The 24,449-nt window shown below is 49.3% G+C and overlaps 2 protein-coding genes across 6 annotated transcripts; one reads left to right on the forward strand and one right to left on the reverse strand.

The window, feature by feature from the left end:
• Position 1: 1 nt before the first annotated feature.
• On the reverse strand, positions 2–19,687 carry ak7b (adenylate kinase 7b). 5 transcript variants are annotated; one of them, XM_060052904.1, is made up of 20 exons: positions 19,414–19,687; positions 16,261–16,437; positions 15,046–15,228; positions 14,777–14,885; positions 12,768–12,859; positions 12,404–12,514; positions 12,229–12,312; positions 11,912–12,000; positions 11,190–11,280; positions 7,328–7,405; positions 6,973–7,122; positions 6,746–6,874; positions 6,375–6,480; positions 5,449–5,577; positions 5,249–5,314; positions 4,531–4,728; positions 3,836–4,065; positions 1,876–2,034; positions 1,712–1,757; positions 2–1,619 (listed from the first exon to the last, which is right to left on the reverse strand). In XM_060052904.1, the coding sequence occupies exons 2-19, from the start codon at positions 16,339–16,341 to the stop codon at positions 1,719–1,721; spliced, it is 2,124 nt and encodes a 707-aa protein (XP_059908887.1). In that variant the 5' UTR covers positions 16,342–16,437; positions 19,414–19,687; the 3' UTR covers positions 2–1,619; positions 1,712–1,718. The 5 variants fall into 5 exon arrangements, with proteins under 5 accessions (XP_059908887.1, XP_059908886.1, XP_059908889.1 ...); XM_060052903.1 differs by having other exon boundaries at positions 19,349–19,687; XM_060052906.1 differs by lacking the exon at positions 19,414–19,687 and having other exon boundaries at positions 15,882–16,402.
• LOC132458313 (amine sulfotransferase-like) lies at positions 18,299–22,966 on the forward strand. Its single transcript, XM_060052908.1, has 6 exons — positions 18,299–18,499; positions 19,680–19,888; positions 20,600–20,726; positions 20,848–20,942; positions 21,555–21,735; positions 22,673–22,966. The coding sequence occupies exons 1-6, from the start codon at positions 18,340–18,342 to the stop codon at positions 22,825–22,827; spliced, it is 927 nt and encodes a 308-aa protein (XP_059908891.1). The 5' UTR covers positions 18,299–18,339; the 3' UTR covers positions 22,828–22,966.
• The last annotated feature ends 1,483 nt before the right edge of the window (positions 22,967–24,449 follow it).

A 24,449-nucleotide genomic window follows, 5' to 3' on the forward strand; every position in this document is an offset into this window, starting at 1 on the left:
ATTGACTTCTTCACATGTACATTTATTTTCTGTATGAGTTTATGTATTTCAGACAAGTAAAAAATGCATTTGTAGATCGTGAAATATCTGAATTTTACAAAGGACAAATATCTGTTCAAAGAAGTGTCAAATCACCGCACACTGGTATGAGCTGATTAGTTGATTTATTGAGAACTACGTGTTCCGCTGTTGCTTCATCAGGTTTTCTTTTCAAATTCACATGACACGAGGTGATATAGGTCACATGACCTCACCAATTAGAGCAAGACACCACCAAATCAACACTCCAAGCTCACATACAATACAGTCCAAGGCTCACAAATACAAATATATGTGACAAATATCTGGATTGCGGTACACACAATGTGATGGTTTTCTTTGGTTTAAAAAAAGATATGTTAGCCTAACAGGCTGTTTTTCATGTTTGATAAAAAGTACATTCATGTAACTGCTTTGAGGTTAATTCTTAATGTGAACATTAATATTAGTTATAATGCACCAGGTCAGAGGGTTCCTTGTACAATATACAGCATTAGTTACATGATATTTCATATCTAAGCAAAATTGGTATTACAACTGAAATATCTCCAACTAAATCGATATTGAATCAAATTGAAAATTATATAGATTCCGGACCTTGTGAATCGGAATCGAATCGTTCTTGGAAATTCGTGGCGATACCCAGCCCTATTTATATCCTAGTGATATATTTGACAAAAGTATCAGTCATTTTATTGGTGATTTTTGAACAAGTATTGGTATTGAGGTCCCCCCCCCCGCCCCTTCACTGTAAAGGCCGATTCATACCTCCGGATCCGGACGTTGATGTTGTCTCCGGTGTTACTTCGAATTCAGCGACCCACCGAAAAGTGTGACCCCAGGGGGCGCTGTTGCATATTTTCTGCAACATGCACGCTTGCATTATTGCAAAAACATAAATAAAAGAAAGATCTCCCCCCACCGGTGGGTCTTTCTTTTCTTGATGCTAACATTAATTCTAAACAGCATTTTACACAGTAGCCTATAATAGGAAATGCTCAAAGATAAATCAGCGTAATTAAACACTGACTGCAGCTTTTTATAGGTAAAGAAACAACGGTGAAGGACCGTACTAAACGCCCTATCATTGTATGGGTCTGTAAAATGCTTATCAAATCAAAACAAATGTATTTATTAGGCACCTTTAATAAAAAGGTAATTGGTTGGGGGGAGATCTTATGTTTTATTAATGTTTTTGTCATGCCTGTCTACGCTTCAAATGTTGCGCCATTTTTAAATGACCAGTTACAACTCATTGCCAAAGCAGGGGAACAATAAAATAAAAAGGTCAGGTAAATAGTATAATATAAGTATAAAAACTTAAAGACAATATATATAAATATCAGATATTATACTACTCTATCTATTTTCGCGAATGGTCTGACTTTTGACTCTATGCTGCCGCCTCGATTTCCGGTGGTATTGCTCCGTTTCTCCCGGAGCACTCCGGGTTCATAAGCTCAGAGGCGACGGACACATTGACGGACGAAACACCTCCGGGACCGGACGAAACGGCCGTATCCGTATTTACCGTAGGGTGTGAATGGGCCTTTAGGCGTCTGTGAATGTCTAGAAAAGAGCTATATTCAAACCAGTATTATTATTATTATTCAGCCCGAAAGAAAAATATTTGAAATTGTTACCTTAAAAGTGACCTGTGACGTTACTACACCTTAGCATCAGTAGTTCATCGGGTTGTTGGTGAACAAGTATTCAGCCTGAAAGAAAGAGGAATACAAAGTAGACATGAGATGCTGTACAGAATGTCTCAAGGACCTAACTTGGTACAACGTAGAACATGGGCCACAGTAATGAACTAGGACAGAACCTCCGCACCAGGAAGGCAGCGGGGTGCCCGGGCCGCTGCGTGCAGAGCAGCAGCAGCCCGGGGCTCAAGGTGGGCATCACGTGCTCCAGGAGGTACCGCCTGGCCGCCCGCTCCTCGGCCTCCCCCACGCCCCTCGCCTCGTCCTGCTCAGCGCCCCACACGGTGCGCTGGAGAACGACACCATGAAGCACGTCACCGCTGTTGATCAAGGAACACCATCCCTAAAGACGCCTTATTCTGGGCGTCGGGCCACGGGTCACCAGCCCTGGCCCGGGCCCTCATCCCCACACTACAGACCTGGGTTTGAGAATAATAAATGTTTTGTAATTCAATAAAACTGAAATAAAATATAATTTTGCCGGATGAGTCCAGCAACTATATATTTACTGGAAGGCATTCTGGGACAGAAACAGGACCATGGTGATTGACGAGATGAAGTAGAAATAAGAGTATACAATAAACCCAAGACGTATGCGCCCATTGTCAGGGCTGCACGCCTATGTTAACAAGAGGTCAGAGGTCACTGTTTGCTTAAGGAGCACGGCAAACAAAGTCCAACGACAAAACCTTTGAGGAGCCCCACTAGCGCAAACACCGGTGATTTAAAGGGAGTCGTACCTGTGTCAGAATAATGAGACCATGACAAGCCTGGCAAAAAGGAAAGAGCATAGAAGACAAGCGGTGAGCAGTGACCTGAATGTCCTTTAAGGTGCTGAGGCCGGGCTAGGGTTACAGGGGTACAGCAGTGACCTGGATGTCCCTTAAGGTGCTGAGGCCGGGCTAGGGTTACAGGGGTACAGCAGTGACCTGGATGTCCTTTAAGGTGCTGAGGCCGGGCTAGGGTTACAGGGGTACAGCAGTGACCTGAATGTCCTTTAAGGTGCTGAGGCCGGGCTAGGGTTACAGGGGTACAGCAGTGACCTGAATGTCCCTTAAGGTGCTGAGGCCGGGCTAGGGTTACAGGGGTACAGCAGTGACCTGGATGTCCTTTAAGGTGCTGAGGCCGGGCTAGGGTTACAGGGAGTACAGCAGTGACCTGGATGTCCTTTAAGGTGCTGAGGCCGGGCTAGGGTTACAGGGAGTACAGCAGTGACCTGAATGTCCCTTAAGGTGCTGAGGCCGGGCTAGGGTTACAGGGGTACAGCAGTGACCTGAATGTCCTTTAAGGTGCTGAGGCCGGGCTAGGGTTACAGGGAGTACAGCAGTGACCTGGATGTCCTTTAAGGTGCTGAGGCCGGGCTAGGGTTACAGGGGTACAGCAGTGACCTGAATGTCCTTTAAGGTGCTGAGGCCGGGCTAGGGTTACAGGGGTACAGCAGTGACCTGAATGTCCTTTAAGGTGCTGAGGCCGGGCTAGGGTTACAGGGAGTACAGCAGTGACCTGAATGTCCTTTAAGGTGCTGAGGCCGGGCTAGGGTTACAGGGGTACAGCAGTGACCTGGATGTCCTTTAAGGTGCTGAGGCCGGGCTAGGGTTACAGGGGTACAGCAGTGACCTGGATGTCCTTTAAGGTGCTGAGGCCGGGCTAGGGTTACAGGGGTACAGCAGTGACCTGAATGTCCCTTAAGGTGCTGAGGCCGGGCTAGGGTTACAGGGAGTACAGCAGTGACCTGGATGTCCCTTAAGGTGCTGAGGCCGGGCTAGGGTTACAGGGAGTACAGCAGTGACCTGGATGTCCTTTAAGGTGCTGAGGCCGGGCTAGGGTTACAGGGGTACAGCAGTGACCTGAATGTCCTTTAAGGTGCTGAGGCCGGGCTAGGGTTACAGGGGTACAGCAGTGACCTGTCCCTTAAGGTGCTGAGGCCGGGCTAGGGTTACAGGGGTACAGCAGTGACCTGAATGTCCCTTAAGGTGCTGAGGCCGGGCTAGGGTTACAGGGAGTACAGCAGTGACCTGAATGTCCCTTATGGTGCTGAGGCCGGGCTAGGGTTACAGGGAGTACAGTACTCAGACAGCGCCAGGCCCCACCCATTGCTCCCAGCGCCTGGCCCGCTGCTCCTCCTCCTCCTCCTCCTGCCGCTCCTCCTCCGCCCGGGCCTGGGCCCGCCGCGTCAGCTCCTCCTCCGCCCTCCTCCTGGCCCCCGCCTCCACCTCCGCCAGCTCCTGGCTGCTGGGGCCGTAGTGCCTAGGGGGGCCCACGGCCCGGACCACCTGCTCCACGGCCAGCAGGTAGTCCCCGTCCTCCAGGTCCGTGATCTCTGGAGGGGGGAGGGGTTACAGGGGCGGGGTTACAGGGGCGGAGTTACAGGGGCGGAGTTACAGGGGGGGGAGTTGCAGGGGCGGAGTAACAGGACTTACAGGGGCGGGGTTACAGGGGCGGAGTTACAGGGGGGGGAGTTACCGGGGAGGAGTTACAGGGGGGGAGTTACAGGGGGAAGTTACAGGGGGGGAGTTACAGGGGAGGAGTTACAGGGGGGGAGTTACAGGGGCCGGAGTTACAGGGGGGGAGTTACAGGGCGGAGTTACAGGGGCGGAGTTACAGGGGGGGAGTTACAGGGCGGAGTTACAGGGCGGAGTTACAGGGGGGGAGTTACAGGGCGGAGTTACAGGGGCCAATGGGTCCCGCTCTCTCAGTGACCAATTACCTTCAGACGTCAATAATGTATAGACAACAACCCCACACCCACACACACACACCCACAGCCACACCCACACCCACACACCTATGTGATGAGGGAGGATGTCCAGGTCGTTGAAGTAGTGGAGGGCGGTCCCGTCCAGCGCCTGGTTCTCCCGGTAGCGGGCCAGGCGCTGGGGGAACCGGTCATAGGTGTAGGACGTCCCCTGAACCGCGCTCTGGGGCAGGTTCATCACCCGCTGCTTCAGGAAGCAGTCCGACGCCTCCAGGCAGAACAGGAAGTCTGTGGCCCGGGGGGACGGAGGCAGAACGGAGGATGAGGACGCATGACTCCAACCCTCCTCATCCCCCCTGCTGCGCACTCCCTGTAGTGAGACACCTCACTACAGGGAGTGAGACACCTCACTCCCTGTAGTGAGACGTCTCACTCCCTGTAGTGAGGTGTCTCACTACAGGGAGTGAGGTGTCTCACTCCCTGTAGTGAGACACCTCACTCCCTGTAGTGAGACACCTCACTCCCTGTAGTGAGGTGTCTCACTCCCTGTAGTGAGGTGTCTCACTACAGGGAGTACCTCTGGGATCACCAATCAGACCACTGCTGTTCCTTATCGGATGAAAGCGGTCTGCCATTTCGTTTTGGCCGATTTTGATCACCAGGATGTCATGTGTTCTCATCATTAAGTATAAATATACAAATGGACGACAGAATGCTGTGTCAGAAGGGAGTGGTGGAATAAATGGAATGGTTGTTTTGCGCAGCCGGCGTTGATAAGTGGGACCTATTCTCCTCTTCTGCAGCTGACCTGGGACAAGGCCTGCGCCGTTGGGAGCCATCTTGGACTTTGAATCCTCAGATTCGTCCTCTTCAGCTGAAAGACATAAACCAATGCAGCTTTCATTATAACGGCATTAACCCTGTTGTGTATGGCAGTATATATACATAGACAGATAGCATATTAAAGCATCAAAGTGCCACTGATTTCACCCCTCCAGGGCGCCTCACCGCTGAAGAGCCTGCTGGCCTGCTCCTGGGTCTTGGGGAAGCCGTCCAGGACGAAGCCCTGGTTCCTGCAGGGTTCAGACGTCAGCCTGTCCTTCATCAGCGTCAGCAGGTACTGCTCCTCCAGGCGCCCTGACGCACACAGCCTCCACTTTAACCCCTCGGTCCGCCCAGCTCCTGGGGCCCACAGCCTCCACTTTAACCCCTCGGTCCCCCCAGCTCCTGGGGCCCACAGCCTCCACTGTAACCCCTCGGTCCGCCCAGCTCCTGGGGCCCACAGCCTCCACTTTAACCCCTCGGTCCGCCCAGCTCCTGGGGCCCACAGCCTCCACTTTAACCCCTCGGTCCGCCCAGCTCCTGGGGCCCACAGCCTCCACTTTAACCCCTCGGTCCGCCCAGCTCCTGGGGCCCACAGCCTCCACTTTAACCCCTCGGTCCGCCCAGCTCCTGGGGGATCCTTTGAACAGTGGAGCCCATTCAAAGGTTCAAGGGGTCTGCTTGGAGTTGGCCTCCTTCTCTCTGCTAAGCTAGTTAGCCCCAAAGGCTAAGGGGTGGGCCTCAGACCGGAGGCTGAGGGGGCGGGCCCCGGAGGCTGAGGGGGCGGGCCCCGGAGGCTGAGGGGGTGGGCCCCAAAGGCTAAGGGGGTGGGCCCTGGAGGCTGAGGGGGCGGGCCCCGGAGGCTGAGGGGGCGGGCCTCAGACCAGAGGCTGAGGGGGCGGGCCCCGGAGGCTGAGGGGGCGGGCCTCAGAGGCTGAGGGGGCGGGCCTCGGAGGCTGAGGGGGCGGGCCCCGGAGGCTGAGGGGGCGGGCCCTGGAGGCTGAGGGGGCGGGCCCCGGAGGCTGAGGGGGCGGGCCCCGGAGGCTGAGGGGGCGGGCCCCGGAGGCTGAGGGGGCGGGCCCCGGAGGCTGAGGGGGGGGCCTCAGACTTACCTTCATTCTGCTGCATGTTCTCTTTGAGGGTCTCCAGGAGCCTCTGTGCCTCGGCCGCTGAGCCTCTGGCCTCTGGGTCCGCCCCTCCCCGCTCCACCGCCGCCTCCTGTCGGTGGGACTGGAGGTTGGCCGAGTCCTGAGCAGCACGGATGATACTCTGCGCCAGTGTGTGTGCTTGTGAGTTAGTGTGTTTGTGTGCATGCGTGCACTTGTTTATGTGTGTGTGCATGTGTGTACGCTCGGTGTATGTGTTTGTACAGTGTGTGCTTGTGAATGTATGCGTGTGTGTGTATATACATGTATGTGTGTGTATATGCGTGTGTGCGTGTGTGGCTGCGTGTGTGCCTTCCTGCGTCTCGGGGGTACCTCACCAGGTGTGCGAGGCTCTGGGAGACGACGGTCTGCACGGTGACGTGGTTCAGCCGGTACTGACGACAGAGCCTGCGGGCCAGAGAGCTCTTCCCCACGGCGGGGGGTCCCAGGATGCACACGCGCACGGGCTGAGGAACGTCCGGAGACACAGGGGGGTCACAGGTCAGAACCAGGAGGCGTTTCCCCGTGTGGTACAGCGTGTGGCGGCGGTGCTCCCAGAGCCTACCAGCAGGCCCCTGGTGGTCCGGTACTGCTCCACCAGCAGCTCCATGCTGTCCACCATGCCCGCCTCACACTCCCAGCGGAAGGGCAGCAGCTCCTTCACGCACACCGCCTCCAGGCGGAGGTCGGCCGACAGGGAGTCCAGCTCCATCTGCTGTGATCGGCAGTTTCAGAGTACTGTAAGGTTTGCATATCCCTACATCTATATCTATTGTCAAATGATGAGATTAAACTACAAAAAAACGGATCAAATAAAGGTGTGATAATATTTATCTCGTTAGAATTATAAAAATGTAATTGCATAAAATAATCATAATTGACAGGAGAACGCTGTAGCATGTGTGAGAGTATGAACTTACTGTAAAGTCTGCTATGAGGAAGGCCTCCTCGAAGGGCCTGTTCTGGGTCTCCCTTGGTCCGAGCACCAAGGCTATAGACTAGGAAGGGGGGAGCACAACAGAACATCCATGGATCAACAGCCAGCAGGGTCCACTGGAGACCAGCAGCAGAGAGCTACAGGGACGCCACCAACCCTTCCCCAGTTTTACATTCCTCTTCAGAATGAATACAGAATTTAACCTTCTTTGTATTCTGTGCCCATTGCATACATTCAACGTTACAACCCACCAGGTCTCTGCAAACCTGCGGCCTCTATATCAAATAGAAGATACGTTTCTGGCAGCTTCTAAAATGGTCATCAACTTGCTGACAGAGGCAGCTTCTGACAGAGGTGGACTGCACCACCTCTGTGGGTCCAGTCTTTTAATGGTTCAGTCCAGCCCCTTTAATGGTTCAGTCCCTTTAATGGTTGAGTCCAGCCCCTTTAATGGTTGGGTCCAGCCCCTTTAATGGTTGGGTCCAGTCCCTTTAATGATTGGGTCCAGTCCCTTTAATGGTTGGGTCCCTTTAATGGTTGGGTCCCTTTAACGGTTGGGTCCCTTTAACGGTTGGGTCCAGTCCCTTTAATGGTTGGGTCCAGTCCCTTTAACGGTTGGGTCCCTTTAACGGTTGGGTCCAGTCCCTTTAACGGTTGGGTCCAGTCCCTTTAATGGTTGGGTCCCTTTAATGGTTGGGTCCCTTTAATGGTTGAGTCCCTTTAATGGTTGGGTCCAGTCCCTTTAATGGTTGGGTCCCTTTAATGGTTGGGTCCAGTCCCTTTAACGGTTGGGTTCCTTTAATGGTTGGGTCCCTTTAATGGTTGGGTCCAGTCCCTTTAATGGTTGGGTCCCTTTAATGGTTGGGTCCAGTCCCTTTAATGGTTGGGTCTAGGGCTGGGCGATATGGGCCAAAATGAATATCTCGATATTTTTTTACTATATCTCGATACACGATATATATCTCGATATATTTTGAATCTCCTCTAGAGCACATCATAAATGCTCGATTCAACCATGTCTGGCATAATGTTACGTCAGTAATAATTCTAGTATTACTGAAACATAAGTCTGCATGTAGATTACATGAAACAACATATTGTTTAAACTTATCAGTGCTTTCTATTGGAACAATTTAGAACTTGCACATAAGAAAAGGAAAATCACAGCAAGTTAGATTTACCAACACAGCATTTATTCTAACCGTTAATTATTTATTAACAGTTTGAATAATAATTATTATATATACACTGCCAGACGAAGGATCCAGTGCTATTCTTTTTCGAAACCAAATCCTCAGTTTCCATCCTTTTTTCTCTTTCTGGCTGTTGTCACTCACCAGTCGGAGGTACACGCACCTACAGCAGCGCACCTTCCAGACTACGTCACACACGCGCGTCCATGAGAATCTCGTGGACTCGCAACAGGCGGGGGGAGTGAGTTTAGAGAGCCACCGGAAATAGCGAGAGAAGGGAACGCTGTGCGTTAAACAAACCCCGAGAAGCCCAATCCCTATGAGAGCTCCCCACGCTACGGCCATCAGGAGGCGCACAGAGCTTTTATCCGTGATATTATATAACCAATTATCAGTGATGTTGATAGGTTTTCAATGTAGTGAGTCCCCGGGACCCACAGGTGGCGAGTTGGGTGGGTCCCTGAGAAATTCAATGGGTCCCGACTCCCCAGTTTAAAAAATGTGTTTCTTTTTTATTATTATTCTATTTCTTAAATTAAATTAATAGTGTTAAACTCCTTGATGGTGGTATGATATGGTTAGAGCTGGAGTACTCAACCGTTCATGTTTAACACTAGAAACGCCGGGCCATTTTTACTTACTCCTAGCGCCGCAAGAGGGGTCAAATGACCCCTAAGTCATTTTAATGAGAGGCTGTGCATTTGCACATAATGATCACTAGGTGGCGCCAATGAGCTATTACCTCGCGAGCGCCACATTTGTGTGTGTGTGTGTGTGTGTGTGTGTGTGTGTGTGTGTGTGTGTGTGTGTGTGTGTGTGTGTGTGTGTGTGTGTCACAAGCCTAGTCCTCACGATTTTGTCATAAATGTACATATATTCAATCAGAAGGATTGCAAAAAAATCCTGTTTGATTTGCTCATTCGACACGAATGAGCACAGCATCGAGTAGTGGAAACGTGGGTTTATTTTCTATGAAGTTCGTATTTTTAATTGTTGAAATGAAATCAGCGGTGACGAGCTAGTTGTTTTGGTAGCAGCTAAATTAGCATGTCGCGATACTTTGTACAGGGGATCACGTCTGCGCCGAGTAGATGCGCAGAGGGTTGAAACAGCGCTTGTCCGATCTGCTCACAATAAGGTTTCTTTGGCCAGTTACTGTGATTAAACACGAGTTGTTTAATGTTCACAATGTATCGTTTTTCATGGGGAAAATGAGATGCGTCCCCGGGACGCATGGATAGTGAGTTTAGTGCGTCCTTTCAGATTTTAATGCGTCAGGGACGCAGGACGCGTACCTAGCAACATCACTGATAATTATATTATATTATATATTATTATTATATATAGAGCTCCGGGAGTCGCAAACGGCAACAATCACTTTCTCCTCCGTGCTGCAGTTCACCCCGGACTGCACTGCACCGAGTTTGACGGTTGAACGCTGGTTGGCTGTTACGTTACACATGTCACTCAGTGGCCACGCTGTTGAACGCTGATTGGCAGATACGCGTCTCTACGTTCACTTTGTATGAGATCTTGTCGCCCCGTCGCGTGAAAGCACAACGAGTATGCCGGCGGCGGCAAAAAGAAACATTGCGTCCCAATTTATATTCGATGTTCGCGATATGGGCATTTTATGCATCCCCTGGAGAACATCTCGCGATACATCGCATATATTCGATATATCGCCCAGCCCTAGTTGGGTCCCTTTAATGGTTGGGTCCAGTCCCTTTAATGGTTGGGTCCAGTCCCTTTAATGGTTGGGCCCCTTTAACGGTTGGGTCCAGTCCCTTTAATGGTTGGGTCCAGTCCCTTTAATGGTTGGGTCCAGTCCCTTTAATGGTTGGGCCCCTTTAACGGTTGGGTCCAGTCCCTTTAATGGTTGGGTCCAGTCCCTTTAATGGTTGGGCCCCTTTAATGGTTGGGTCCCTTTAACGGTTGGGTCCCTTTAACGGTTGGGTCCAGTCCCTTTAATGGTTGGGTCCCTTTAATGGTTGGGCCCCTTTAACGGTTGGGTCCAGCCCCTTTAATGGTTGGGTCCAGTCCCTTTAACGGTTGGGTCCAGTCCCTTTAATGGTTGGGTCCCTTTAATGGTTGGGCCCCTTTAACGGTTGGGTCCAGCCCCTTTAATGGTTGGGTCCAGCCCCTTTAATGGTTGGGTCCAGCCCCTTTAATGGTTGGGTCCAGTCCCTTTAATGGTTGGGTCCAGTCCCTTTAATGGTTGGGTCCAGTCCCTTTAATGGTTGGGCCCCTTTAATGGTTGGGTCCCTTTAACGGTTGGGTCCCTTTAACGGTTGGGTCCAGTCCCTTTAATGGTTGGGTCCCTTTAATGGTTGGGCCCCTTTAACGGTTGGGTCCAGCCCCTTTAATGGTTGGGTCCAGCCCCTTTAATGGTTGGGTCCAGCCCCTTTAATGGTTGGGTCCAGTCCCTTTAATGGTTGGGTCCAGCCCCTTTAATGGTTGGGTCCAGCCCCTTTAATGGTTGGGTCCAGTCCCTTTAATGGTTGGGTCCAGTCCCTTTAACGGTTGGGTCCAGCCCCTTTAACGGTTGGGTCCAGTCCCTTTAACGGTTGGGTCCAGTCCCTTTAACGGTTGGGTCCAGCCCCTTTAAGGTGAAGATAAACCCAACCACAGGACCAGGGCTGGGGTTCAGACCTTCACGATGTCCTCCAGGGTGTACTGGGAGTTGTCCACGGCCAGCAGGTAGCACGGCTTGGGCATGAGGTGGATCATATTCTGGATCACGCTACGAAACCACACACACAACCACACACACACACACACACACACACACACACACACACACACACACACACACACACACACACACACACACACACACACACACACACACACACACACACACACACACACACACACACACACACACACACACACATTGAACATGTGGAGCACGACACATCAGAGAAATCCAGCCACGCCCATCAACTCACCAATGTTGGCCACTGATTGGTGGAGATAGATTCTGTTAATTTGAATTCTAAGCTATTATATTAATAATAAAAATAATAATTGATCCGTTTTTTATAGCGCTTTTATATTGATTTCTTTAAATCATTTGGCCTGGTTTGGTGTCTCTATGTTGCATATTCCAATATAAGTATTATTTCCCCCCCTAAGAAGTTTCAGATGGGACCTGGATTTGGGTTTGGATTTGAATTCGGTAAAAATTATATCAACCCTAAGCCTACTTCTCGGAGTCCTCTCATAGCTTTGTCATCAGTCCTTTTCCTCCTACTCCTCATCACAGAACCACTTGATGCTTTGATGAATGGGGTCCATTGGATTGTATTCAACTCAAATCATTCAATATTCTTTCAAGGAGATTAAAGACTCAATAAAAGGATAGGACCCACCTGGCCAGGTCATGTATGTGAATGGTGGGCAACACATTGGCCCCTCCTCCAAACACAGGTATGAGGGGCTCCTCTCCTACCCAGGACATCTGGGGGAACACACACAGGTTAACCAATACCCTCACCCTACCCAGGACATCTGGGGGAACACACACAGGTTAACCAATACCCTCACCTATCACAAAGCCAGCACTGACACAGCAGTGACCTTTAGAAAACAATCAAAAGGTCTTCAGAATGGACTATATTGGGTTTAAAGGTGCTACAATAATAACTCTGGCTTGCACTACTTGGAGAGGAGGTGGATCCGCTCTGACCTTGAACAGCGGGTGGAAGGCTTGCTCTCCCATCCCGTACTGAAGTCCAGACGCCACCACGTACGTGCAGAAGCTCCTCCTCCTCTGGAACCAGAGACAGGGACCGTGGACAACGGATCCACCGCGGACAAAATGCTTCAAGCAGGAGACGTTTGCTACGGGACGTTGGACTGACCGTTTTGCCCATTTTAACCACCAGCTTCTCCAGGTCGATGTGCTTTTTGAAGTTTGGATGCGCTCTTCTCTTCCTGTAGTCTTCGTCAGTGAAGGGCAAGTCTGGATCATCCTGAGACAAAACACAGCCCCTTAAACCACAGCTGGAGCATCTCTCATGATAGAATCAGTCTCAAGTGTCTGCATCAAGTCGATGGATTTGACAAATTTATCGATTTAATGTGCACTCAATAGGTGAAAGGAAGAAGAAAAAAAGGGACATTTTAGGAATCAATACACATTTACATTTACACAGTTGGCTCTAAAATCGGATGCATATATTCTGTGTCCCACATATATCCGATCTTAGACTCTTCTCGACTCACAGCCAGCGGCCTGCTGAGTGCCCAAGTCATCACGGAGGATATGAGGATAAATATCTTGGATCCATCAAACGTATCGATGTTACGGTGGAGCTCTGGAGGGATATAACACAACATAACACAATTATTTAGACAGATGACTCAAGGAATAGAAACAGCCTAGAATAGATTTCTTATTTCCATTTGGAAGTCAATGAATCCTTGCAATAATCACCAGCAACATTGAGAATAGAACATAATAACAATAAAATAATAAGCTGAAGTTGAAGCATACAGGGAAATCTGGTCCAAGGAGGTCGAAGAAATTTGGATCAAGTCGGATCAAATTAATCAAATGAGTCTACGCCGTGGGGATAAAGCCTTGTTTCCTGTCCCTGAACGATGCAACATCCTGTCATCTTGAGGGTAGACCCAGGGCCTCTAACGGGGAGAGGGTAGACCCAGGGCCTCTAACGGGGAGAGGGTAGACCCAGGGCCTCTAACGGGGAGAGGGTAGACCCAGGGCCTCTAACGGGGAGAGGGTAGACCCAGGGCCTCTAACGGGGAGAGGGTAGACCCAGGGCCTCTCTAACGGGCAGAGGGTAGACCCAGGGCCTCTAACAGGGAGAGGGTAGACCCAGGGCCTCTAACGGGGAGAGGGTAGACCCAGGGCCTCTAACGGGGAGAGGGTAGACCCAGGGCCTCTAACGGGGCAGAGGGTAGACCCAGGGCCTCTAACGGGGAGAGGGTAGACCCAGGGCCTCTAACGGGGAGAGGGTAGACCCAGGGCCTCTAACGGGGAGAGGGTAGACCCAGGGCCTCACTAACGGGCAGAGGGTAGACCCAGGGCCTCTAACAGGGAGAGGGTAGACCCAGGGCCTCTAACGGGGAGAGGGTAGACCCAGGGCCTCTAACGGGATAGAGGGTAGACCCAGGGCCTCTAACGGGGAGAGGGTAGACCCAGGGCCTCTAACGGGGAGAGGGTAGACCCAGGGCCTCTAACGGGGAGAGGGTAGACCCAGGGCCTCTAACGGGATAGAGGGTAGACCCAGGGCCTCTAACGGGGAGAGGGTAGACCCAGGGCCTCTAACGGGGAGAGGGTAGACCCAGGGCCTCTAACGGGGAGAGGGTAGACCCAGGGCCTCTAACGGGGAGAGGGTAGACCCAGGGCCTCTAACGGGGAGAGGGTAGAACCAGGGCCTCTAACGGACAGAGGGTAGACCCAGGGCCTCTAACGGGGAGAGGGTAGACCCAGGGCCTCTGCCCCGGGCAGAGGGTAGACCCAGGGCCTCTGTCCCGGGCAGAGGGTAGACCCAGGGCCTCTAACGGGGCAGAGGGTAGACCCAGGGCCTCTAACGGGACAGAGGGTAGACCCAGGGCCTCTGTAACGGGGAGAGGGTAGACCCAGGGCCTCTGTAACGGGGAGAGGGTAGACCCAGGGCCTCTAACGGGGCAGAGGGTAGACCCAGGGCCTCTAACGGGGAGAGGGTAGACCCAGGGCCTCTAACGGGGAGAGGGTAGACCCAGGGCCTCTAACGGGGAGAGGGTAGACCCAGGGCCTCTAACGGGGCAGAGGGTAGACCCAGGGCCTCTAATGGGCAGAGGGTAGACCCAGGGCCTCTAACGGGGAGAGGGTAGACCCAGGGCCTCTAACGGGGCAGAGGGTAGACCCAGGGCCTCTAACGGGGCAGAGGGTAGACCCAGGGCCTCTAACGGGGAGAGGGTAGACCCAGGGCCTCTAACGGGACAGAGGGTAGACCCAGGGCCTCTAACGGGGAGAGGGTAGACCCAGGGCCTCTAACGGGGAGAGGGTAGACCCAGGGCCTCTAACGGGGCAGAGGGTAGACCCAGGGCCTCTAACGGGGCAGAGGGTAGACCCAGGGCCTCTAACGGGGAGAGGGTAGACCCAGGGCCTCTAACGGGGAGAGGGTAGACCCAGGGCCTCTAACGGGACAGAGGGTAGACCCAGGGCCTCTAACGGGGAGAGCAGTGACACGGGAGGGCCTCCAGAACCAGCTGTCTGTCTGCCGTACCTGAGACGGCCCAGGAGGCGTCGTCGACTCCGGCCGCCTGCTCGCTGACGTTGAAGACGATGACGTCACAGTCCATCAGTCTGTCAAGAAGCTCTCCTCTTTGTAGTGGCTGGACACACACACACACACACACACACACACACACACACACACACACACACACACACACACACACACGAAAACCATCTCTTTTCAAAGTCTGAAGCCAAGTTATCCTAAGAGTGTTTCTGAACATGGTACAGTTGTGTCAGTAAGTTGTTATTCCTTACATCATATTCTTCAAGCACGTGCGGCCGTTTAGTCCCAGATTTGCCGGTAACCGTGCCGACGATCTCAAAGGTGCACTTGTTGTTGTGGTCCGACTGAGATACCTCAGTGAGTTCATCATATTCCTTGGGCGCAGTCTGTCCATCATCCACCAGGGGGGCCCTCTCTCCGTAAGAGTACAAAAACTGCACAGGTGTCACATAAGCACATTTACTGTGATTTCCTACAATATTACAACTTGCTCCTAGAAACGGCACCCTATCCGTTGCTGCACTCTGTCTCACGGGAGGCTTCTTATTGCACATTGAAGGGGCTTCTTTTCGTTCCTGACGAACACAGTGTGCAGATTAATTTAACAAGGCAAAACCGGGGCACATCACTGACTGAACATTTTCTGTGCTTTACTATAGGTTAACTCAACCGTAACAACAGAGAGTTGCTGCCACCTAGTGGACGAGCGGATTAACATGTTTTAATTACTCTGCCCAGTTACCACACACTCATAGCAATGTGCAGTGTGCAAACCTCTCTGCTACCTTCTAGCCATGTCTCATCAGCATCACAATAAAACATTATGTGGCTACATACATGCTACCACCATACAACATCTGTACTGATCAATCATACTGAAGGTTAACTAGCTACTTTGTCTAAAATCTGCTCATTTTCATATTATTCATTTAGCCTATTCCCATATAGCGCGATGCAGGCTGGCCAGCTAGTGATCAAATAAATTGGGGAAAACTTGTATTAGAAATGTGACAATCAACATGGCACTTTGCATGTTGCCAACTTATGCTTAACTCCGAGCTCCCTGCTTTAACTCCAAGCATTTCACCTCTTTTGGCGCTTTTCCACCGGCGGGTAACAATCCCGTTAACACTCCGACCACCCCGGTACCACTCCGGCCCTCCCGGTAAGACTCCGACCCTCTCGGTAACACTCCCGGTTAGGGAACGCTCAGACCCTCCCGGTACCACTCCACCACTGGGTACACACACCTGAGCGTTATACCATGGCTGAGGTGTCCGGGGAGGAGCGTCCCCCTGTGGGGGTTTATTTCACCATAAGGACCGGCTCGCTGGAAGTTATCCCTCGCTTAGAAATGTCGACCATCCTATCACAGTTTAACCCACGTTTAAACGACCCTTCAGTAGGGTAGCCGGCATCATACGTTGGATAACAAATACTTACATTTGCATTTCCAAGTCCCTTACCTTGGCGATTACATTTGAAGAGTATAGGTCTAAGTTGTTAATAAAAACCCGTTTGGTCCGTGTCACCCCCTGTTCCGCCATCCTGGGAGCTGGCGGTCGAGTGTTTGGCGTCTCCGCGTCCTGTTGCTACGCAGCGTGTCCACATCCCGTTGTTAGGCAGAGGCCCCAGAACGCGAGCTGTGTTCCGGCCGGGGAAGCAGTACACGGCTGTATTTTGAGATAAGCAATTTAGTAAATACCTCATCAACAGGGTGCGACAAAAGTGATAATGAGAGTAAAGGAAGGTATACAGAAATATATAAATTAACGAATGACCATTATTCTCATTTGAGTGCTGAACGTATCAGACGGTGTTTTCGGAATTCTAAACACATTTCATTCATATAGAGCGTACTTTTGTTTGATAAAAAAAATAATATTCTGCCCTGCCTGCTCGCCTCAGTATTGGATAAGTGCCGTTTCGAAATGGTCTCTTGGTCCGAGTCTGACTCAGTTAGCGCTTTAAGTTAGCCATGTGACACGTCAGCCATTAATAAATGGCAAGCATATCACCTTGGTGCCTTCGCTTAGTTGTTATAGACAGAGAGGTACAGTACCAAGGCCCCTATCTACCTCCACCCATAGGGCCCCTATCTCTACCTCCACCCATAGGGCCCCTATCTACCTCCACCCATAGGGCCCCTATCTACCTCCACCCATAGGGCCCCTATCTACCTCCACCCATAGGGCCCCTATCTACCTCCACCCATAGGGCCCCTATCTACCTCCACCCATAGGGCCCCTATCTACCTCCACCCATAGGGCCCCTATCTACCTCCACCCATAGGGCCCCTATCTACCTCCACCCATAGCAGGGCCCCTATCTACCTCCACCCATAGGGCCCCTATCTACCTCCACCCATAGCAGGGCCCCTATCTACCTCCACCCATAGGGCCCCTATCTACCTCCACCCATAGGGCCCCTATCTACCTCCACCCATAGGGCCCCTATCTACCTCCACCCATAGGGCCCCTATCTACCTCCACCCATAGGGCCCCTATCTACCTCCACCCATAGCAGGGCCCCTATCTACCTCCACCCATAGGGCCCCTATCTACCTCCACCCATAGGGCCCCTATCTACCTCCACCCATAGGGCCCCTATCTACCTCCACCCATAGGGCCCCTATCTACCTCCACCCATAGGGCCCTATCTACCTCCACCCATAGGGCCCCTATCTACCTCCACCCATAGCAGGGCCCCTATCTACCTCCACCCATAGCAGGGCCCCTATCTACCTCCACCCATAGGGCCCCTATCTACCTCCACCCATAGCAGGGCCCCTATCTACCTCCACCCATAGGGCCCCTATCTACCTCCACCCATAGGGCCCCTATCTACCTCCACCCATAGGGCCCCTATCTACCTCCACCCATAGGGCCCCTATCTACCTCCACCCATAGGGCCCCTATCTACCTCCACCCATAGGGCCCCTATCTACCTCCACCCATAGCAGGGCCCCTATCTACCTCCACCCATAGGGCCCCTATCTACCTCCACCCATAGGGCCCCTATCCACCTCCACCCATAGCAGGGCCCCTAGAACCGCTTGCCACTTAGGCGTGAGAGTGGACCATCTTCCTTTGTCCTGATTCATCGCTGCGTCCAGGCTGACCAGAAGTGACCCCCTGGCTCCGCTGTCTGGCTCAGGGTAACTTTGGTTCCATTCACTAACTTGTTGTCTTCATATTAACTAATGTGGGATTCAAGCCAACCATGATGTAACATTCTATCACAGCAAAAACATGGCTCTAAAATTGTTTGAAAAAGGTTTTCAACTACTTAGATTACTTATTATAATTTTGAGACAGTGTTAATCCTTTAGGAGTTTTAGAGTAGGAATTTATCTTGTATGAATGGTAAACATTAAAAAGTAAAATTGGCAATGTTTGATGGGGATGGTCGAATCCCCCATCTTGACCTTGGTATTGTATGACCCTGTAATGGAGGTGTGGATAGTCATAAATGATGGCTCGACGAGCCATTTATTTAAAGCTCTGTTCTCCAACTCACTGCACAGAACTGCATGCAACGAAGCAATGGCTCAACAAGAATACAAACTACTCGGTGATACTCTTCTCGAGTACAAAGGGAATGTTTTTCTTTTGGACAAAGTCCATTCAAAGGAATTTATTGAAGATTTGCCGCAATTCGAAGTCAGAGATGATGACGTTTACCTTGTGACTTTCCCCAAATCAGGTGACAATCTCAGATATAATATTTGGCAGCAATTAAAATGTGTTACATCAGACCTGAGGATCACTTCGTATTTCATACTGCAGAATTACATTTACATGCTTATATAGTGTTCTTACAGTTAATACGGATTCCCCAGTGTTCAGTGATAAAATGTTCGAATGTTTTTGGAAGCATGTAGAAGTTGACCTTTATTACTTTTCATTGTAAACAAAAGAACGCTAGAAGACTGCTTGAAATTTATATTTAATAGTTTCAATCACAATGTATGTGATAATTGAAAGGCAGTAAAGCACAGCACACATACTTGACCAAAGGCCAAAGTATACGCGGTCATGTATGTGTGCTGTGGTCATGTATGTGTGCTGGTCACACTCCGATCCATAATCCGTAATCGGAATATTGGATGTGCACGTAGAGGTACGGAGAGGTGAACCGACAGCGTCTCCGACGACGGAGAGCGCTCTGCGTGTCTACGTGCACACACACGGAGGAGTATAAACCAGTCCGTCACAGAGAGAGAAAAGCTATTTCCAGACAGTGGTCAACAATGAAGTGAAATTATACCAATTATGTTATAAGTCGATATTGGATACTGTGCTAAAACCCCAAACTGATTTAACTCATGAAAAATGTTGTGCAATGTTGCACAATATTTAGCATTGCACAACAAGTGCAACGTTGTCTGCTAATATTGTTCAAATATACCTGTATTATTTCCATACAGACGACACATACTAAGAATAAATCAATCTTAATTACTTAACATATGAACGTGAACTTTTCTGCAAAACGAGCATCTACCCCAACTGTGCGATAAATGACTCAGAGGACAAAAGACATGTGACTTACATTTGAATATGTGCCTTGATAAACACATGAATCAATCTTCCAAATGCAATATGTTTCTTTCGTACCTTCGAAGCACTGGAAGTCGAGTCTCGCACGTTGAGGTGACAATGGCAAAGAGATAAAGAGCTTCTGGTGACCAACTGGACCCAGCCAGAGCCAGGGGTGATGGGAAAACATTCAATCCTTTTTAAGTTTCATTTATTCATAGAAGCTACAAAAACATTCCCTCAGGATTGACCTCACAGAAAAACACGCCACTGGACCATAGATGCAGTCTGCGTGTAGCGTGTAATGTTTTTTCTGTTGTGACATGGAAAATAAATATCCCTAGGGACCGCATGGGCCCAGAGAATCATCACCCTGATCTTTGAGGAGGACTTCCCCGAGCTGAAGGACGCCCCCACCTTTAGGTGGATGCCCTGGTTAGAGTACCAGCCCAAAGGCACGCCCACCTATGCCACGCGCCGCTCCCCACGTCTCTTCTGCTCCCACCTGCAGGAGCACCTGGTGCCAAGCGGCCTGCAGACGAAGAAGGCCAAGGTCAGGGGAGGCTGCGTGCGCACACACACATCCACATCCAGTGCATGTGTGGCCGGTGCACAAACACGGGCGTGAACTATCGTGAACTATGAACCCAAATCTAGCAGTGCAATAACCTCCGCACATGTGGTGGAAGAGTAAAACACTGGGTCAAACTGACGAGAAAGAAATACTTTAAAAAGTTTTAATTCAACTATATAAAAGAGTTATTTAATGAGTTACTCCATACATGACCATACTCCCTGGACACAACCATGGCGAGAAGTTATGAAGTACATGAACACATGAATGAACACATGAAGCTGATACAAAAGTTTGTTTTGCAGCGATCATCAAATGATCATGAAAAGCGATAATTTGCAGCGATCATCAAAGTATTATTGTGTCAACCTGTTACGGTTTCATTCTGGGACATAAGCGGTCAAGGGGGCGAATTGAATCTATGTGTTGATTGCAATCATTATTTTAAACGGGTTAAGTTGCCAGCCCAAATAATTCGGTAATAACGCTCAAACATCGACATTGGAAGTGATAGTCAAAATGTTCATCCAACGAATGACCATTGAACACTAACATAAAAGATTTATCGGTTGATTTGCATTCAGGGCAAACATTTCCAAACCAACCTCTGTTACAGATGCACACAAACACAACAGCTATACACATGCAAACACCCACAACGTAATCTATTACGGTTCACTCTCTCTTCAGGTCATTTATGTTTCCAGGAATCCAAAAGACGCAATGGTGTCCTACTTTCACTTTACAAAGATCATCAAGAATCTGGAGGACGCAGAACACTTCAACGAGATGCTCGACAACTTCATCAGTGGAAGGAGTGAGTGACTCCCAAAGACAAGCAGGAATAGACTGGAGGACCCTTATGACCGATGATTCTTCTTATCGTTTTAGCATCTCTCCGTCCCATCTTGAATAGTTTATGTTTCTATGTCCACCAGTGATGGGAGGCTGTTGGTTTGACCATGTTAAAGGATGGTACGCCAATCAAGACAAGTACAACATCCTATTCCTCCACTATGAAGACATGATCAAGGTAATCACTCTGTGACAAACAGTCCCAACCACACATCCATATCATAGTTCCCTTACTGGGGGGTCCCACCTAAATATTATTTGGTGCTTGTGGCCGCTAGCTGCTCGAGCAGTGCTGCAGTCCAAAGGCTTTGAATAGATGGCCACATATTCTGAATCAAGTTGAATTTAATCTACTAATCGAATCAGAGTCATATTGTCTGTCTAGTAAGCTTCCACAAACAAGGAGTTTGACCTGGGCCTTCGCTCTCAGTGCAAACACAACACAACAGAAATCAACAGCCCCTTTGTGGTCGTGCCTGCGTTTGTTTTCTGGTAGACAAACAGACTTAATTATAGCTAATGGAAACTGTGGATGGGATTCTAATCCAGGTTTGTTAGAATTTCGCGCTAGAGAAAATTCAATCCAGATCTGCTTTTGGTGGCCGCTTCAGCACCAACTCTGCTAGGTGGAGTTGGATGGATCGAAGGCGCTCTGGACACTGTGCCGATTACCGCTGCTACGGTAGCCGCTGCTCCTGGTAGCCATTGGAGAGGAATGGCTGCTGGCTGCTCTGGCTGCTCATGAGTCCTTTGGTGTGACCATAGTCATTCTATTTGCTCTATGGGTTAGGACCTGAGGTCTGTGGTCGTGCGTCTGTGTGAGTTTGTTGGCAAGAATCTGCCAGACGCCGCCATTGATGCCATCATCGAGAAGGTGACCTTCAACAACATGAAGCAAGATGACAAGGCCAACTATGAGTTCTTAACCAAACACATCAAGGATAGGAACAAGGGCCAGTTCATGAGGAAAGGTAAACCAAAGCCAGCGAGTCAACAGCGGCTCTCGATGCGGTAAAATAGAAGAACAGTTAACGTTGTTATACCCTTATAAGACACCATTCAACACAATTATGTTGTGATTAGATTATTATATGTCTTTAAACATATTTAAAGCCATATAATGGGGTAGTAAACCAAATTATTCATTGCATCTTTATTGCCTATTACCCTTCTTGGACTTTATAAGAGTGTCATTTGTGACACATCAGAACTGTACCTTGAACTGAAATCCATCTTTATTTCCCACTTGAATCTTATTTTACTTTTTTTAGAGGGTAATTTTGTGTAATCGTACCTAATTATTATTAGGCAATAGTATATTTTAGGTCTAATATGGCATGATATCTGATTTCTAATTACATCGAAAGTTAGGTGTATTGAGTATAACTAAAGTATAACTGTGTTTGTTAAAATAAGGAACATATTTCTTGTTTTTGTCTTATTTGATACAATGTACATTACGTCTTATTGGTGAACCGTAAAATACAGGGCAACCTTCATTTTCTTAACCTTTGTTAACGCCAATTGATGACACAACTTAAATATATACACAACTACTACACACAAAGGTTTTCAAATAAGTGGCATGGATAGGGTTAGAAATCGTAAAAAAGATGAAGAGAGTGTGAAGCTTTGTTGCTTATTTTTCCTGTTTCTTAATGTCTTCCATAAAATCCCCACACAACTTTAAATGCCTTGCATGTAACTCCACATCTTCAGCCTAATTTGCTGTTCCAGGATCTATGAATATGCTAATATGGCCCGCCCCTAGAGACTACTAAATCATTCCGCACAACCCGTAAACGTCAATCGTCAAATCAATTCTCAAATCAGTAAGCTGAATTGGTCACTTAATTCTCCGTTACTGGTCCCACTTTGTCCCCCCTTCTCATGCTGTTTCCGTGTCAGGGACCATCGGTGACTGGAAGAACGCCCTGACAGTGGCACAGAGTGAGCGCTTCGACAGAGTCTACAACGAAAGAATGAAGGACCTGCAGCTGAACTTCACCTGGGACATCCCAGAGGTCCAGCTGGGACAGGAAGGCCTCAACAGGCTTTGTTAAGGTGGCATTCACCAACACTTCCAAATAACACTCAAAGAGATTCAGCAAAAAGGAAAATGTTGACGCATACAAACACAATGGTGACATTTAATTCTGCATGGGCAAGGGTAATAATAATACATGTTGTCAATAAAAAAATCATAACTGTCCTCATCCCTGAATACATCCCTTGCCGTGTGTCACAGACAACTTTGTATTCTTCTTGAGCAACTACTCACACAAATAAAGTGTCTCTTTTAATATTTCCAAAGCCTCCTGGGCTGAATATGCATTCATCAGTGAAACAGTTTGATTTATTTTCCTCTGTTTCCCCCCGATCTCCACTGTGTTTTCAACGATGCATCATTACCTGATGTATGGGTTTATTCAAGACTTGGTGGGAAAACTGGGTCACTTTGCTGTGTGTCAAGAACCGTCCAGAAGAGCAAAACAGCTAGCACTAGAACATAGAGACATTATATCTCACCGAATGTCATCACAGCTACGTCCAATACGTGAGTTATGCAAGACCAGGGCCGGCCCTGCACACCTGGGGGCCCTAAGCAGGATTCTTTTGGGGCCCTGCTTTGCGGTTGATAGTCGTTTTGCCAAAAAAAAACAAGCAACTGTATGCATTCATAACCCATACGGTTTTGATCCCTACCTCTATGAACAAGATTTGCCTCAATTATTTTACTAGTTATTAAGTATACTCACTGAAACAGTCAAAGTAAAGCTTACACACTTACCACATTTCCACTTTTACTTTACTGTCTGAAAGTATTCTGAAGCTTTTCTGTTGTTTGTTGTCCATGAATCACACATTGTTTAAATGCAACGTAGTATAGTAGAGCTATAAGTGGGTGAAAAAACTAATGAGCAAAGTAAAGGTAAATCAGTTATGTGTCTTCAGTGATGTTTGGTATAGTAATGTCACTCAACAGGGCAACGCTTCGCTCGCTATGGGAACAGGGGGCGCACAACTCAATCTCGCCTAGGGCTACCAAAGGGCTAGAACCGGCCCTGGGGGAGAGAGCGGGAGAGAGGCGATGTCGGACAAAGGTAGCGAGCTTCGTTTAGCTTCGTCACGTACCGTATCATCATCATCGCGGTTGCCAGTTTGGGTTCAGTCCAACCAGCGCCTGCGCTGAATCAAACATCATGTCTCAGCCACACCGAGCATTGCATTAACAACATGTGTAGGGCTGCCAGGTCAGTCAGAATAAGGTCATTTTAGGTTATCATGATCAAACCAGCACAGGCACTGGTTTGACTGATCCCAGTCTGTGGGACAGACAAAATTCTTAATTCCATCATTGTTTTCTTTCACTATTATTTGCAGTATGTTTACACTGTTTCCTTCTTGTTAAACAAATTGCTTTGTGTATAAAAAAAAATGAAAAGAAAAGATCGATATACTTGGTGCCCTACTCACTCTGCGTACTCTAAGGAGCAGCGGGCCTGTGCACTAGGATAGGTAAAGTATGTCGCTGTGGAAAGTTAACAAGCTGTAAAGAGAGAAGTTGTTATCAAAACTGGGGCGTGGCCTGGCTTATTATTAGCCCACGCACACGGTTCTCGTGTTACTGCGTTTTGTGTTTGAGTAAGAGTCCAGCTGTGTTCAGATGGCCGTGTGGGCCAGC

The sequence above is a fragment of the Gadus macrocephalus genome, chromosome 5, assembly GCF_031168955.1.
Source record: "Gadus macrocephalus chromosome 5, ASM3116895v1".
In the NCBI taxonomy this organism is placed as follows: Eukaryota; Metazoa; Chordata; class Actinopteri; order Gadiformes; family Gadidae; genus Gadus; species Gadus macrocephalus.

Bases quoted from the DNA above. Each gene is read 5' to 3' on its own strand.
- ak7b (XM_060052901.1), bottom strand. From the start codon at position 15,348: ATGTGCAATAAGAAGCCTCCCGTGAGACAGAGTGCAGCAACGGATAGG. The intron at 7,406-11,189 runs GTCTGAACCCCA...CCCCCTTCCTAG, and splicing joins CCCTGGAGGACATCGTGAAG to TCTATAGCCTTGGTGCTCGG. The intron at 6,875-6,972 runs GTAGGCTCTGGG...GACGTTCCTCAG, and splicing joins GGACCACCAGGGGCCTGCTG to CCCGTGCGCGTGTGCATCCT.
- LOC132458313 (XM_060052908.1), top strand. From the start codon at position 18,340: ATGGCTCAACAAGAATACAAACTACTCGGTGATACTCTTCTCGAGTAC. The intron at 18,500-19,679 runs GTGACAATCTCA...AAATATCCCTAG, and splicing joins TGTGACTTTCCCCAAATCAG to GGACCGCATGGGCCCAGAGA. The intron at 20,727-20,847 runs GTGAGTGACTCC...TATGTCCACCAG, and splicing joins CAACTTCATCAGTGGAAGGA to TGATGGGAGGCTGTTGGTTT.